Source organism: Eubalaena glacialis, chromosome 18 (assembly GCF_028564815.1).
Source record: "Eubalaena glacialis isolate mEubGla1 chromosome 18, mEubGla1.1.hap2.+ XY, whole genome shotgun sequence".
In the NCBI taxonomy this organism is placed as follows: Eukaryota; Metazoa; Chordata; class Mammalia; order Artiodactyla; family Balaenidae; genus Eubalaena; species Eubalaena glacialis.
The window spans coordinates 19,685,001-19,702,747 of NC_083733.1; the positions used below are offsets into that span (position 1 = coordinate 19,685,001).

At 35.8% G+C, this 17,747-nt stretch overlaps 1 protein-coding gene across 2 annotated transcripts in view; it reads right to left on the reverse strand.

Moving 5' to 3' along the window:
* The window catches only part of CBFB (core-binding factor subunit beta), a 59,220-nt gene that overhangs the window by 1,210 nt on the left and 40,263 nt on the right, over nucleotides 1–17,747 (reverse strand). Inside the window, exon 5 of one of the 2 annotated variants that reach the window (XM_061173417.1) lies at nucleotides 13,052–13,147. In XM_061173417.1, coding sequence (XP_061029400.1) covers nucleotides 13,052–13,147 — 96 coding nt within the window. Of the gene's footprint in view, nucleotides 1–13,020; nucleotides 13,148–17,747 lie in introns of both variants that reach the window. The other variant, XM_061173418.1, reaches the window with a different exon arrangement.

Sequence of the window (17,747 nt, forward strand, 5' to 3'; positions counted from 1 at the left end):
ATTCCTCCAGCTCCATTTTTCTTTCTCAAGATTGCTTTGGCTATTTGGGGTCTTTTGTGTTTCCATATAAATTGTATAATTTTTTGTTCTAATTCTGTGAAAAATGCCATTGGTAATTTGATAGGGATTGCACTGAATCTGTAGATTGCTTTGGGTAGTATAGTCATTTTCACAATATTGATTCTTCCAATCCAGGAGCATGGTATATTTCTCCATCTATGTCATCTTTGATTTCTTTCATCAGTGTTTTATAGTTTTCTGAGTATAGGTCTTTTGCCTCCTCAGGTAGGTTTATTCCTAGGTATTTTATTCTTTTTGTTGTGATGGTAAATGGGACTGTTTCCTTAATTTCTCTTTCTGATCTTTTGTTGTTAGTGTATAGGAATGCCAGAGATTTCTGTGCATTAATTTTGTATCCTGCAACCTTACCAAATTCATTGATTAGTTCTAGTAGTTTTCTGGTGGCATCTTTAGGATTTTCTATGTATAGTATTATGTCATCAGCAAACAGTGACAGTTTTATTTCCTCTTTTCCAATTTGTATTCCTTTTATTTCTTTTTCTTCTCTGATTGCTGTGGCTAGGACTTCCAATACTACGTTGAATAATAGTGGCAAGAGTGGATATCCTTGTCTTGTTCCTGATTTTAGAGGAAAAGCTTTCAGTTTTTCACCATTGAGAATGATGTTTGCTGTGGGTTTGTCATATATGGCCTTTATTATGTTGAGGTAGGTTCCCTCTATGCCCACTTTCTGGAGAGTTTTTATCATAAATCGGTGTTGAATTTTGTCAAAAGCTTTTTCTGCATCTATTAAGATGATCATATGGTTTTTACTCTTCAATTTGTTAATATGGTGTATCACATTGATTGTTTTGCGTATACTGAAGAATCCTTGCATCCCTGGGATAAATCCCACTTGATCATGTTGTATGATCTTTTTAATGTGTTGCTGGATTCTGTTTGCTAGTATTTTGAGGAAATTAGAACACTCCCTAACACCATACACAAAAATAAACTCAAAATGGATTACAGTCCTAAATGTAAGACCAGACACTAAAACTCTTAGAGGAAAACATAGGAAAAAACACCCTTTGACATAAATCACAGCAAGATCTTTTACGACCCACTGCCTAGTGTAATGAAAATAAAAACAAAAATAAGTGAATGGGACCTAATTAAACTTAAAAGCTTTTGCACAGCAAAGGAAACCATAAACAAGACAAAAAGACAATCCACAGAATGGGAGAAAATATTTGCAAACGAAGCAACAGACAAAGGATTAATCTCCAAAATATATAAACAGCTCATGTATCTCAATATCAAAAAAACAAACAATCCAAAAAAAAAATGGGCAGAAGACCTAAACAGACATTTCAGCAAAGAAGACATACAGATGGCCAAGAGGCACATGAAAAGATGCTCACCAGCACTAATTATTAGAGAAATGCAAATCAAAACTACAGTGAGGTATCACCTCACACCAGTCAGAATGGGCATCATCAGAAAATCTACAAACAATAAATGCTAGAGAGGGTGCGGAGAAAAGGGAACCCTCTTGCACTGTTGGTGGGAATGTAAATTGATACAGCCACTGTGGAGAACAGTATGTCGGTTCCTTAAAAAACTAAAAATAGAATTACCATATGATCCAGCAATCCCAATACTGGGCATATACCCAGAGAAAACCATAATTCAAAAAGACACATATAGGGCTTCCCTGGTGGCGCAGTGGTTAAGAATCCGCCTGCCAATGCAGGGGACACGGGTTCGAGCCCTGGTTTGGGAAGATCCCACATGCCGTGTAGCAACTAAGCCTGTGCGCCACAACTACTGAGCCTGTGCTCTAGAGCCCGCAGGTCACAACTACTGAGCTCGCGTGCCACAACCACTGAAGCCCACGCGCCTAGAGCCTGTGCTCTGCAACAAGAGAAGCCACCGCAATGAGAAGCCCGCGCACCGCAACAAAGAGTAGCCCCCGCTCGCCACAACTAGAGAAAGCCCGCGTGCAGCAACGAAGACCCAACACAGCCCAAAAAAAAAAAAAAAAAAAAAGACACATATACCCCAATGTTCATTGCAGCACTATTTATAATAGCCAGGACATGGAAACAACCTAAATGTCCACCAACAGACGAATGGATAAAGAAGATGTGGTACATATATACAATGGAATATTACTCAGCCATAAAAAGAAATGAAATTGGATCATTTGTACAGATGTGGATGGACCTAGGGTCTGTCATACAGAGTGAAGCAAGACAGGAAGAGAAAGACAAATATCATATATTAATGCATATATGTGGAATCTAGAAAAATGGTACAGATGAACCTATTTGCAGGGCAGGAATAGAGAGGCAGATGTAGAGAACGGACATGTGGACACAGGGTGGGAAGGGGAGGGTGGGATGAATTAGGAGATTAGGTTTGACATAAATACACTACCAGGTGTAAAACAGATAGCTGGCAGGAGCCTGTTGTATAGCACAGGGAGCTCAGCTTGGTGCTCTGTGATGGCCTAGTTGGGTGGCATGGTGGGGGGAAAGGAGGTACAGGAGGGAGGGGATGTGTGTATGCATATGGCTGATTCACTTTGCTGTGCAGCAGAAACTAACACAACATTGTAAAGCAATTATACTCCAATAAAAAAAAAAATTATTGTGAGACAACCAGAAAAAAAAAAAAGTTAACAAAGAAATTCCAATACCAGATTAGGAAACTGATAGTTACCAAATGTTATTTTTTCCAATAAACAAGTTGTATTTTATATTAAGACATTTAAAAAATAAATTTAACACCAATAATAGCAAAAAAAAAAATCAACTATACTTCAATAAAATATATATAAATGGATAAATAAAAATTTAAAAAAATAGCTGACATTTATTGAGCACCAACTACATGCTGGGCACTGTTCTAAGCAATTTCCATGGACGAACCAATTTAATCCCTGCCAACTACCTATAACATAGGTGCTATTGTTTATCCATTTTACAGATAAAGAAACTGAGTCACACAGAAGTATATGGCCTACAAATTATATGACTGAAAAATGTAATACTGAATTTCATCTCTCACTGAATTCCATCTCTGCCAACTGGGTTTTAACTAGGAATCTCTATCTCAAGAAATAAAATTCAGAATTACTATGGATAAAGTATTGTCTCAAAAGCAAAAACGGAAATATATTAGAATCCTTGGTGCACTTATATATTCAGAAGTATCTTCACAACAATACTTAACAACTAAGAGGCTTGACAATCATAAACATTGAGGATTTCAAGTTTCACTGTAGAATAAACATTTGTTTAAACTCTGGCAAATTACTTAATAGAGTACATCTAAGAACTAACATACTGTGCGTGACACTCTCTGCTAATATAAAGTTTTAAAATGACATAGTGTCCCCCTTTGATCCACACATAATATTTACTTTCAGTCTCTTTCACAAATTCCAATGCATCTTTCTTCTATAAGTGTTCTCTAGTGACTACAAATGTCAGTCAAGTACAAACATCTGTTTGTATACAGAACCTAGTTCCCTCAGCAACAGTTTTCCTATGTTAGACAAAGGCTACTCCGTTTCACCAGTTATTGTTAAGGGCAAAAACCCCTTAACATCTCTCACACCCAACAGCAAATTCTGACATCTCTACATTTAAATATGTCCTGAATCTGACCACTTCTGACTAACTCTACCACTCTTACCCTAGTCCAAGCCACCATCATCTTTCATGTGGACCTTGTTTTAGCCACCTCTGTTATATGCCAGCAACTGGGACTAACTGCAATTACCTGTGCAATCTTTAGCTAAATGGAATTATGTATTATTATCACCAACTGATTGTCCATTATCTGTCAGTTTTTGGAAACAAATTTAACCAAAAATAGAAATGTTCTGATTTCAATGGTTAAGATCTAAAACAATTAGAGAAAGAGCATCCTTGACCTTCAAAGAAACAGCTTAACAAGTCACACCTGTACTGTAAAATCATGTTTAGTCAGAAGCTCCAGTTATATCATCATTTCTCAAGAGGGTTAATGTTGTTTAGACAGAAATGACACAGCTCTATTCACTTTCAAACAAATCATATAAAACCCAACACTAACTTCCGTGTCTTTCTTATAAACTGTGATACATTTCTCTAGCAAATCTTAACTATTTATTAGCAGACTGCATGCTGACTAAATTTTAGCACATTCCTTTCATTTAACTAGTCAGGTTAATGTTATGCTGCATGGGTACAGATTGAAAGAGCTATGGAATGCATATGCATTAGGAAAACAATTTATGTTCCATACAGAATCAATGTTAAATGTAATGGAAGGACTGATCAATTCTGCAAAATTAGAGATGGTGATATAAGCATCTGGTTTCAGTCAATGAAGGTTAGAAAGGGGCTGAGCAATGAAGAAACACTGAGAAAAATCAGTCCTAATTATACATTTATAAATTACTACTAACCTACCAGTAATACTTTGTGAAAAGAATATTTCAGCTTTTGTCTTGGGATAAGAGTAATTTTCAAATTATTTTAATAATGGGATGACTCCAAATGAGTGACAAAAAAACAGTCATCAGCAGCTGGAGTTCTCCCTACTGGTCAGGGCTGTGCAGAGGTTGCCATGGGTTTATTTGTTTAAAATATATTTTTGGTAAAAGCATGCAAAGAAAAGTTGTTTTGCTATTTACTTGTGTTTTTCGTTTCTATTTACATTGTAAAGAAGGAATGAGGAAGATGTAAACGAAGACACTATGAAGGAGAATCAAAGATAAAAAAAATAAGGGGAAGTCTGAAAGAGTATGAATGAGAGCAGAAGAGGGAAGAATGAGAGAGCTGGGAGACTGGGAGGAAATTTAATGCTAGAGAGGAAGACGTATGGGCTGTCTTATGAAGGAGACAAATACAGAAACATTTAGGTTAATGAAATAGCTTCCACAGGACTGGAATTCAACAACTGGATGCGCTGCTTTGGGAAGCAGTGCTTTCTACTGTAGCAGTTTTCTAATGGAGGTTGGATGTTTTAGAATGAATTCTATGAGTAACAAACTAGACTAGATGATGGCAAAGAAACTCTCTGAACTCGATTATTCTAAAAACACAAAGTCCATAATTTCTAGTTTCTTTCTCCCCAGTCAATCCACATAGGCCCTTGATTTTAACTTTCTATTAACAGTTATTTCAGAATAGGGTTTTAATATAAAGCAGACACCCATGAGCCTGTTCAGAATACAAATCTGTTTTTAATATTTATAAGTATTAAAATCTAGAAATTTTACTACCGACCCCTCACTACCAGTCGCTCCTATTTTCTTTCTTCAGTATACCATCACCCAGAAACATGGCAAATCCAGTTTCTAGATGGCAGTCATAGGACGTGTTCAAAATGAAGAGACAAAGAATATTCACCAGATACTGGAGCTTTCCCTACTGGTCTGGGCTGTGCAGAAGTAGCCAAGAGCAGGGATACCCAAATGAAAATGAATAAAACCTGGTTGATTTCCATTCTTTTATTATCAAGATCATCAAACTGAAGAAAACTCTTCATGAGAAAATGCCCTAATAACTAAAAATAGATCCAATTTATTGAGTGTACACTATATCCAGATAATGTGCAAATCACTTTATGTTTGACACTTGGCTAAAAGTCAGAACATGGCATGACAGAATTTTAGAGCAGCACAGTACTTTATAGAGATCTAGTTCAACTCTCACGTTACAGATGATAGGCCTGAGACCAAGAATGTTAAATGATTCCTCCAAGGTTTCAGAGTTAGGTGGTGGCAGTGAGAACACAAACTCACAACTCTAAAAAGATGAACCTTTAACTTCCAATTAGCATTAATGTCAGCCTCCTAAGTCACTGCTATTTCGCCTGACTGCTAAGGCTGGAAGAGACACAAAGCAGAAATTTTAAGTCCTAATATGAGAGAAAGGAATGCAATTTTTCCAAACTCATTAAAAACGTAAAAACAAGGTCAGCAGACAATCATAAACACCTGTCAGATAAGTAGACTGCAAGAGCTGGTCTAACAGGCACATCAAAAAATACAGTTCTTACAAAGTATACAACTTCAGGAAAACTTTAAATATAAGGTGGCATTTTAAAATAAAAGAGATAGTGGAAATAACTGACATTTCCAGGCTTGGACTAGGGTGGCTCTACCAAGTTAGCAATGTGAGCTTATACAAGCTTCTTATCCTCTTTCAGCCTCAGTTCCTCAAAATTGAGGTACATCTTATAAGAGCATTTAAGAATCAAGTGTAAAACAAATATTGCAGCATATACTGCCTGGCACATAGTAAGCATTCATGCTGTTGCTATCACAACAAAGCTGCTCATAACTTCCCAATTTATCTGTATGAACTTTTCAAATGTTAAAAAAATCTGCATCCTGCAGATAAGAGTAACTTTTACAGGCTAAACTAAAGTTAAAACAAAATAAATTTTAATAAAACCTACATCTCTTATGATAGAGACCAAACCAAGACCCTGTTTTTCTCTTAGTATGGGAGCAGCAGACCTAGAATCCTTGTCCTCCCTTGTTAATCCTCTTCTGATTCTCATTCTTTTTTGTTTTGTTTTAAAATTTTATATTTTAATAGGATTTTCTTTTTTATAAATTTATTTATTTATTTATTTATGGCTGAGTTGGGTCTTCATCGCTCCACACGGTCTTTCTCTAGTTGTGGCGAGCAGGGGCTACTCTTTGTTGCGGTGCGCGGGCTTCTCATTGTGGTGGCTTCTCTTGTTGCAGAGCAAGGGCTCTAGGTGCACAGGCTTCAGTATGCGGGCTCAGGAGTTGTAGCGCACGGGCTTAGGTGCTCCGCGGCATGTGGGATCTTCTCGGACCAGGGCTCGAACCCGTGTCCCCTGCATTGGCAGGCAGATTCTTAACCACTGTGCCACCAGGGAAGCCCTCTCATTCTTTTTTTTTTTTCGATTCTCATTCTTAGTCTGAGTTCATATTCTCGGTTCACTTTCGTCTACTGCCTATACCTAAAACACACTTCAGGAAGGTCCAGAAGAGACAGACATTTACGTTCATTTGTCCTTACATAAAAATAAGTGTTGGTAGAGTTAAGTGATATGAAAACTGAAGTCTGTGGGAATTTAAAATAAATAGAGGCTGTGATTTTTTTTCTTGGACCACACAGAATCGAAGGCTCAAAAAACATACAAAACACAAATATGAAAACCACAGTCTTTCGCTTGTTTTTATTTCCAAATAGTCTCCACATAAAATTCTGTGATTTGCTGAACTTTACTTTTAAAACTGCCTATAGCAGAATAAGCAATAATTATTTACCCATTCTCTGACATTAAAGATAACAATTTATTTGCTAACGCTTTTATAACCTAACCAAATGAAAGCATTTTCTAGGTAATGACAGAGAGAAAATCTCTTTCAGCACCCTGTCACCTTGCAGCTGAATTAAGAGCCAACAGTACTATATCACAGTTTTAGGTTAAGAGGCCAATGAAGCTGAAGGCAGTCCCTAGACACACCAAGAGTGTGTATAAGCTGCTATAAAACAGATGACAGAGGTATCTTTCCAACTTATTTATGACCAAAGCACTCAGTCTGTACCTTATTAGTCTCAATCTTCCTTCACAAAATCCCAAAGTAAGGTACTGGAATTACAGTTATAGAGATGTGTAACCTGAAGGACTGCCATGGATAACAGGTCAACAGTTTTAAATAATGGTAAGATTCTCAGGTAAAAAGGCACTGGGCCACTTCTATGTGGCAACAGATATCAATGGGCAGGCAGGCAGGCACTTTACAGAAGAAATGTCTGTGATTATTATTTTTTTTAAAGTCTACTTTTTATTAAAGTACAGAAGAGTGTACAAATCATACATATGAGTGATGAATTTTCATGAAGTGAACACACCCATGTAACTAGCCTCCAGATCAAGAAATATAATATCACCAAACGTGGGAAGTTCCCTCTTTGTACCCGCTCCTTGTCACTACCCAATCCCAAGAGAAGCCAGAAAAGTTCAAGATCCTTTACTATTGTTAAAAAACAAAGAAAGAAACAAACAAACACCAGGATATAAAATAGCTTGGCAACATATCTTTGACTTTCAGAGTCTACAGTTAGGATATGCCTGCCTTTATTGCCACTCCAGATACGTTGTGAGCCAAGGTGTATAGAAAGAGAGGATGAAGGAACTAGCTTCCAATGAGTTCCATTTTAAATGTCAGATACTGAGTTAGGCAGCACCCTGGGAGGTAGGGTGTTAGCTCCATTTTACAGATGAGGGTCAAGAGGATAAGCAACTTTCCCAATGTCACATGGCAACAAGTAGAGCTAGGACTCAAAACCAGGGCAATCTTTTAGAAGCCTCATCCTCATCTACTACCTCAAAGGTTCTCAAGTTACATTCTGCCAGTTACTGGGTTCCCTGAACACACTCCAGGGACTCTAGAGGGGGACCAGAATAATCCCTACCCCTGTTTCATCCAGAGCAGTGCCCCTTTAAGCTATTTTATACATTAAGGTTCTGTATAAATTTCAAACAAAGACAGGATTTCACATTTTTAAAAACTGCCTATACGTCAGAGAAAACAGATAGCAAGTTCTAGAATCTTCTGTTTTCATCATTCTGTGTTAACACTAGCAACAAATTTTCTCTTCTTAATAGGTAACAGATGCACATGATACAAAATTCAAAAGGTATAAAAGATAAACAATGAAAAGTAATCACTCAAGGAGTTTTAGAACTGATTTCAGGTTAAAAGACACTGGGGAAAACCAAAACCACTTGGAGTTCTGCTTCCCACTGTGAGTAACCTTAATCAGATACACATATTAAATGTTCATGAGCACCACTGTTACATGTTTAGCATGTCAGGGCTAGAGGCCTCAGAGGTTATCCAAACAGGGGTAGGACATCCGTAAGCCTCTGTGCTGCCAGGATCTTAAGCCTCCAAGGACCATTTACTGGGTTACTGCCACCCAAGAGTTACCACTGCTCCTTGGCCCTTGTCTTTAGTCAGTCATCAGGACCACCCACTAGAACCATTATTATTCTTTTCTTCCTCAGTTTTTTCTTTTCCAGGCAAAATGGTTTCTAACTTCTTCTGGTTCTGGCAGATTTTATTTTTCAACTTAATCATCTTTATGGGTGATGTGGAAATTCTTTTCCCAGTGCTGGGCTGTATTTGTGGAGAACTTCTGCTTAGGAAGATGGTTTAAGTCTTCACCCTCCCTTTCATTAACCAACTATTTGAAAAGAGAGCAAGTCAAATTTTCTCAGAGTCTCAGTTTCTTCAAATGTAATAAGAATTTTACCCAGGTGAGCGTAAGAAAACCATTTTTTATAAAATTGTTACTTTTTAAAATACAAAATTAAAAACAAACAAATAAAAAGAATGTTCAATTATATTTTGTAAGACCCCCTTATAGATGTTTGAATTACAGGGGAAAAAATGCAACCATTTTCTCCCAATGTTCTCCTTTTAGGAAAAAGGAGGTAAACTACAAGAAATAAGCTGACATTAGGAATCTGTCATGATTTTTTTTTTTAAAAAGAGAAGCAAAATACACATGCACAAAGTGCCAAAAGACATGCATACCCAAAACTCCCCTAAGAGACTGCCAGTGCAAGCTCTGGAGTCAGATTCCAGCCCAATTTTCCAGATAACAGTTCTCTATGAGAACTTTTAAAATTACTGCCATAAGGGACTATGGATCTTAAATCACTGATGAAAACCTAACCATTTTCTCTATGCTCTAGGTCATAATGCAGGGAAAATGCCCTGATACACTTTAGAGAACTAAAACGATGTTCTTGTTAGCCAGATAATTCAATTAACTTGAACCAGCACTGTGGTAGAGCTTTAAGTGCTAAAGAAGTACTTTAGAGCTATTATTTACTGAAGGCCTACACATATCAAGCACCATACTAAGTGCCTTATAAGCACTTTCCCATTCAATTCTCACGACAATTTTTATGAGAAAACGCACTTAAGAGAGGTTAGCAATTAATGGACCAGGAATCTCAAGTACGCCTGACTACAAAGCCCATGTGCTCAATCACTGACATAAAACTCACTAGAAACAATCTATCTGAGCAACAAATTATCTGACACCTCTATCAACAGACTATATTTTTGTTCATACACAAATACAAACATACGCACATATAAACTCACACACCAAAATGTTTTTCTTCAAGTAACATTATTTATAATAATCAAATTAACATTTTAGAGAAGACAATTCTTAGCCTCAACTAATCTAGAATTTTATTTAAAGCAAATCATATAAAAAAACTCCTAATTGTTCCATTAGTTGTCAAACAGTTATTCTTCAAATATAATGTAGCTGAACAGCACTTTTTATAAAACAATTCGTATATTCATTTAAAGCCATGTTAGCTTGCTCTAGAAAGATTGACCAATCATGTTCTCTGACATGGCAAGATCTCTTTTTCTTTCACTCCTTTGCATACACTGTTCCTTCTGTCCAGAATGCTTTCCCCAGCTTGTCTAGCTGGCAAACTCACATTCTTCCTTCAAATCCCTGCAAGTATATTCTCCTGTGAATCCCCCAGGCAGAGGCAGATGTAAGTGCTCCTTCTTCTGCACTGCCACTGTTCCCCTTTAAGTACAGGTGCTGCTAAAGCAGACTGCAATTATCTGTTTACACATCTACTTTCCCTCAAGATTGATAGATGTTCAAGGACAGAAACCATGCGTTTTCATCTACATATTTCCCAGCCCCTAATGCAGAATCTAGCACAACACAGTTGGAGTTCATTACTTAATAAATTACCTAGTTAATATAAACCAACAAATTATAAACATTTAAAAATCTTTCCGGAGACCACTGACATGTATTATTCTACTTTAACGTACAGGCTCTAGTTTTCAGACAGGCAGAGTAGGAGCTATTTTTTGAAGCTCTCCATTTGACAACTAAATGCAATGTACAAAACACTGTGGTGGGTAATGTGGAGGTCAAAAAATCAGGGGCCCCACTTCACTGGTGATCACACTACGGCGGAGTACAGACAACTTTATAATTGTTTTAACATACTGTTCAATAAGAACAATGATAGAAATGAGAAGTGCTCTGGAAACGACAAAGTAGAAGGGCTAATTATGATTAAGAAGATTGGAGAAGGGATTGACAGATAACATTTAAGCTGGGCCTTGAATGGGTAGAAAAGTAAATTCTCAGTCAGGGAACGAACAGCATGAGCAAGAAGGTTCAGAAGTATAAGCTAACAAATGCATATTATACATTCGAAAACTTCTTACTATTACAGATACAAGGATTCTCAAAGAAAATGCCGTGGGAAGTTTGATCACAAGAGCTGTAAAAGCTTCAGGGACTTCCCTGGAGGTCCAGTGGTTAAGACTTCACGCTTCCACTGCAGTGGGCACGGGTTCGATCCCTCATTGGGGAACTAAGATTCCACGTGCCGCATGGTGCGGCCAAAAAAAAAAAAAAAATGTAAAAGCTTCAAAGAAAAAAATGTATTGCATTATATCCCTCCTGTCCCTTCCCCTAGCTAGAAAGTATCCTTCGGGACATCATCAGTTGCTATCAGCCTATTAAATCAATTCACTCATTGACAAAGGGAAATATCAACCATTAAAAGATAATAATTTTATTTCATAAACTAACCACTAAGTAGGCTTGACTTTTTTTCACTTATTTTTTAAAAAATATTTTAACATATATATGAAATAATACCAATAATATCAGCTGACACCTAGTCAGTGCCATATTCTCTAAAAGTGCTTTCACATGTATTTACTCATTTAATCCTTACAATGACCCTATGAGATAGGCACAATTTGCCCTATTTTATAGATGAGGAAACTCAGCCACAGAAAGGTGAAATAATTTGTCAGAGGTGACAAAGTGCCAGAGCCAGATTCAGATCTTGCCATCTGGCTCTAGAGTCTGGGCTCTTAACCACTGTCTTTGTACACACACGTATACATACACACACACTTTTACATTAATTTAAATAGTGTACATATAATTTAGTGAATGAAAAAACAACATTTTCTCTACTATGTAACAATGACTTAAAAATATTTTTAACGTGGAAAAATTACAAACATAAAAATTACCATCTTAACCATCTTTAAGTGTACAGTTCAGTAGTGTTAAGTAAGCACATTCACACTGTTGTGCAACCAATCTCCAGAACTCTTTTTAATGCCTGGAAATTATTCTATTTCATTGTTAGTCATATCAAATTTAAACACTGGACAAGACTAAATTTGAGTGTTTAAGACTGAAGTAGACATGGATAATAAAACTATAAAAAGACACAAGGAAGTGATTACTATAAAAATTGAGAAAATTATTACTTTTGAAGGGAGGGAAAAGGTCATAATTAGATGTACACATGGAGGGGGCTACTGGGGTAACTGTCACATTTTTATATTTTTTTACCTGGATGGTTATAAGGGTGTTATTAGCCTTCTAATAATTAAGCTACATATTTTTTGATGTAGATTTGGTGTGTACTTTACCATAAAAAGGTTAAAAGAAAAATAGTCTAGGTTAATTCCATTCTTTGAGTAGTTTGAAAATAAATTTTCCTCTAGTGAAGAGACTATACAAATGACTGAAAATTATAATGTTACAAAATCAAGACAAATATTTATAGAAAAGTGGGAAATAATGTTACTCCCAGAGAGTTTTAATAATGTTCTAAAAATATGTATCTTATGATAACATAAGGTAATTTTTACATATAATCTGAAAGATAAGAAAAAAGAGGTAAGATATTTGGATCAATCAATTAACAGAAAATATATCTTATTATAGTAAATATTTTTTTTTGAGGACCAATAAATGAGGAATTCATGTACAACCTTAAAATTAAGACTAACTTTCTTTATAGCAATTACATTTAATAAACACAAAGTCACAGAGTACAACTTTTAAAAAATGAAAGACATTAAACTACTAAACTATTTAAAATCATTATGCACAAACATCACAAATAGAGCCTGAGAGTTTGGGGGAAAGTACTAACCAGTTACTGCCAGCAGCTGTGAAACTCTCACCTCCATTTCCTCCCGATGAGACCTGTCTCTATCTTCAAATTCACGTGTCCTTCTCCGGGCCTCTTCAAAGGCCTGTTGTGCTAATGCATCCTCCTGCTGTCATAAGAATATATGAAACAGATATTTTAATTTTGATTTATAATAAAAAAAATTTGGGGGTGTCTTATTTTTTGAAAGAAATGAACAGCAGAGTATTTCTCAAAACATCAAAGCCATAAAAAAAGTCAGAGCAACTTCTAAAAGAGAACTTCAGTATTTTCATGTTCTATTATAACACCTTGGAAATAGTAATCGTGTTCAGTCATATTCTAACAACTGAAAATGCTCTTCCCTTTCTGTCCTTACCTCATCCTATTCACCAAAGTAAAATCCTGATCAAGTCAATATTTAAAACACAGAAGTATAAGGAAAAAGAAATTAGTAAATACTTCTACAGTGTGGGGATAAGACAGGCCAGGCGCTCTAAGTATGACACTAAAGCCAGAAATATAAAAGAGAATATTAACAGAATCGACTGTACAAATGTTAGAAACTTCTAGACAACAAAAAGAAAATTCCAAGGGATATTATCAAGAAAAATTTATTTGTAACATTTAACAAATCTACCCTAATCCTTTCCCAACTAATGGATAAAGATCTGAAGGAAACCCAGATACTTCAAACTTCTTGTGTCTAAAAGGTAACCAATTTAAACTTTCCCTTTACACTTTTTAGTCTGGATGGTGGCGCTACTCACTCATTTCTGCCAAGAACCGGAGCTGCCTTTGACACTTCACTCTCCCCGTCTCCACAGAGCCAATCAACCACCAAATCCTATCCATCTGACCTCCTATTTTTTGAATCTTTAGGCTCCTTTTCATTCCTACAAACGTTTTCCTAGTTCAGGATCCTAAGACCTCTCACCGAAATTACTGCAAAGTCTCTTCCTGTTTCCATTCTGTCATCCCCCAATCCAAAACACAGCCATCAGAGTGTGCCTTCTAAAGCACAATCTGACCACAATACTCCCCAACTTAAAGCTCCCTCGCTGTCTACAGCACAGGATGCTCAAGTGTGTGATTTGCAGTCACGCACTTCTCAACACTAGGATTTTCAATGGCACACTTGAAGAAACTAAAATATCAAAAACAATGCCAAAAAAGTCATCAATATTCACTGCCCTAGTTTCATTACAGCAAGGGGTGGCCAGGTAACTATGTTCTAGCCAATGATATAGAAGTGTAAGTCAATGAACGGGCCTTCTGAGAAAGTCATTTAAGAGACATGTCACCTTTCCTTCTTCCTGGGAACCGATGCAATGACCAGAGATACAGCAACCATCTTGCAAACATAATACTGGGGATGTTGCCACACACTGAGCATAGTACAGCAGGAAAATGAAAAGACCCACAGCCCCTGATAATATCATTGCCTGAACTGCATACTGTTGATATCTTATTCTGTGTGATAAATCCTTTATTTGACTCTGTTAGTAGGGTTGTTTGATACTTGCAATTTTCACTGACACAAGGTCTGTAACTTAAACAAAACTGAAAGGTGTGATCAAGTCTCCATTCTTATGTTGCATTTACTAGCTCTGTGACCCAGGGCAAGGTATTTCATTTTCTAAGCCTCAGTAAACTCACATGTAAAATGCACGTAGTAGTAATACTTACGTCTCAAGATTAAATGAGATAACATATAAAAATGCTTAAGTGCACTACCTGACAACATTCAATAAATGCTATTATTTTATAAGCATTTGTGAACATGTAAAATTTACACGTGACTAAACATTACTATAAATACCAACTGTATTCTCAGAATGTACTACATAAGCCAGAGGCACCTGCAAAAGAACACTGTTCCCAAATGCCAAGGACTTTCTCTTATTTGATTAGGTATCAACCAGGACATGTCTGCTGATAACAGGATATCCCTTCTGTCCTGTGCATTCATTCACTTTTTCATTTATTCCATAAATATTCCGTGAGTCTTTACTATGCCCAAGTCACTGTGCTGGGTGCCATGCATACAATGTGTGGGAGCAAATGGTGCTTTTCCTTATAGTTTCTGGTCTAGAGGGGCAGGTGGACAATGAACAAATAATTACAAAAATCAATATATAATTATCAGTTGTGACTGAGTATAGTAAAGGATTACAAGATGAAATGAGAGCATATAACACAAGATGTAATCTAACTCCCTAAGGAAGTTATCAGCCACTAATGTGTATTCTAGCAATGATCATAGATTTTTACCTTATTAAAATTTAAAAAAGTATTATTACTATTATTTGTAGTAAAATAAGCTAAGAGAGATTTGGTAGCTCTCTATTCTCTAATTCCAGCTTCTATCTTGGTCTTTTCTAGTAAGATGTGAAATGTATGTGCAATGAACAGAGTCTGCACTTTAAATGGTTAAATCTGAAAGATGATCAGTGATCCAGTGTTATCCTGATCCATTCCTGTTGCGAACTTAAGTAACACCTCCCTTTCAAGGACAGCATAAAGGGTACTTACTGATAAAACTATACACTCACCCATAAAGTGTGCTCAAATGGATAGGGACAAACAACCCTATCCAGACTCAGGTGGTGGGAGGATTTCAGCACTCCAGTCCCCACCAGCTACTTGTTATACTAGCCTGTTACTCCACGGTCTATACCACAGTCTGACAAAGTAGTCAGGTGGGGTCATCATAAAAGGTGGCTGGGTGTTTGTGAAACCCATGTGGTAAATAAAGACCTAGCAGTGCTCTCATAGAGCATATATATAGACTATTCATAACCATTCTTGCTACACTGATTTTGTCTTTATTGTATTGCTAAATCTACAACTATATTTATTTTACAGTTTGGTAATACTTACCTTTCTGTGCAATGAATTTAAAAAATAGAAGTATATATTTAATGAAAAATTAAGACTCAAATTCGTTTCCAAGAAAGCTGATGATGAATGCATAATTTGTACAAAATAACGACATTTCCTATTCTCTGTGGGGACCAGAATGATATCACTGATCACATGAAAACCAAAAGAAATAAATCTGCTGAAGAAGCATCAACATATACTTCAAAGGCGACAATTTAACATGTGCAGCTGCAAACGGTACATTTAACACCATTCTGTAAAACATAACTTTTTATTTAAATCAAACGACTCTTCTAAATTTTCACTCACATTCTCGTCAACATACAAAAAGCAAAGCTGTTCATATGTTGGCTTTGCTGACAGAAAAACCCTGCAAAAAGCTGAAGGATACCAGTTTTACATCAGTTTCATTAGGTACTTCAAATAGAAAATCTATTCAACCCAATACGGTTCAATTTTTCTAATCGTATTATAGAATCAAAATAGAACTTTTGGAAGGTCATTATATTGAAGGTGAAACATATTTTTGTGACTGTTAATTTAAAAAGTACAAAAATGAAGATAAAGTTATTGGTTCTTAAACTGATAATACAAATACAAATGTTGGTGGAGCAAACATTTAAACACTGTATAAAAAATAACATTCTCAGTGAATTTTTAAAACTATGAAATAGAAATTTACTAGTAATTAGTTGTGGTACACATGAAATTCATAATTGTTATCCAAACAATTCTTATCCAAAGTAGTGAGGCATTCTACCAATCATTTAGACATTAGAGTTGCATAAATTACAAATATATTTACGTATTCATAGTTAAAGTGACTGAACTATAAAATTTCTGTGACAAAGCTGATGCTGAATACAAATAAATTCACATGACATTATACAGGCACTTTGGATTTTAGAAATTTGAGCCTTTGAAGAACTTCTATGAAATCAACCTAGTTCCTAAAATGGCATTGATCTTTTTTTTTTTTTGTAAATGAGTCCTCAGTTATATTTTGTTCAAAATTAGTTGGAAATCTCTGATTAAAGTATTCAATGGTGAAGCGCCAAATTTTTCAGTTTTTCAAGCTTTTAGAGAATTGCAATTGTTGAAAATCAAACAGATAAAGACAACACTGAAATTATCCTACAAATTACAGAAAATAAAGAAATGAAAGTACAATCAGCAAACATGATTCAATTTTGAGTTTATACAATTATACTCAGAAATATCTTCATTTGTGGGAAACTTTTAAAACATTTTATTGAACTATTTACACATACAAAAAAGTACACATATCTTAAGGCTGTGTTGTCCAATACTGTAGCCACTAGCCACGTGTGACTACTGCATACTTGAAATGTTGCTAATTTGAGTCTGTAAGTGGAAAATACACGCTAGATTTCAAATACTTGTTACCAAAACAGGTAAATATCCCAATAAATATTTATATTGATTTTATGTTCAAATGATAATATTTTGGATATACTGGGATAAATAAAATGTAAAAATTAATAATTTTCAAACCTTTTTAAATGTGGCTTTTAAAAAATTTTAATTTACATAATGTGGCTCACATTTGAATTCTATTGGACAGCACTGTCTTAAAAGATAGCTTGATGAATCTTCAGAAACTGAACTAAAAGCCATATGAAGAGACAGAACAGCACCAGCATCTCAGAGGTCGTCTTCTCCTCCATTCCAGGAACTACCCTCCTCTCCCAAGGATAAACCACTATCCTTCCTTTTAACAACATGTATTATTAGTTTTACCTATTTTTGTACTTTTATATAAATGGATTCATATAGCATGTGCTTTTTTAATACACTCAATGTATTTGTGAAATTCACCCATA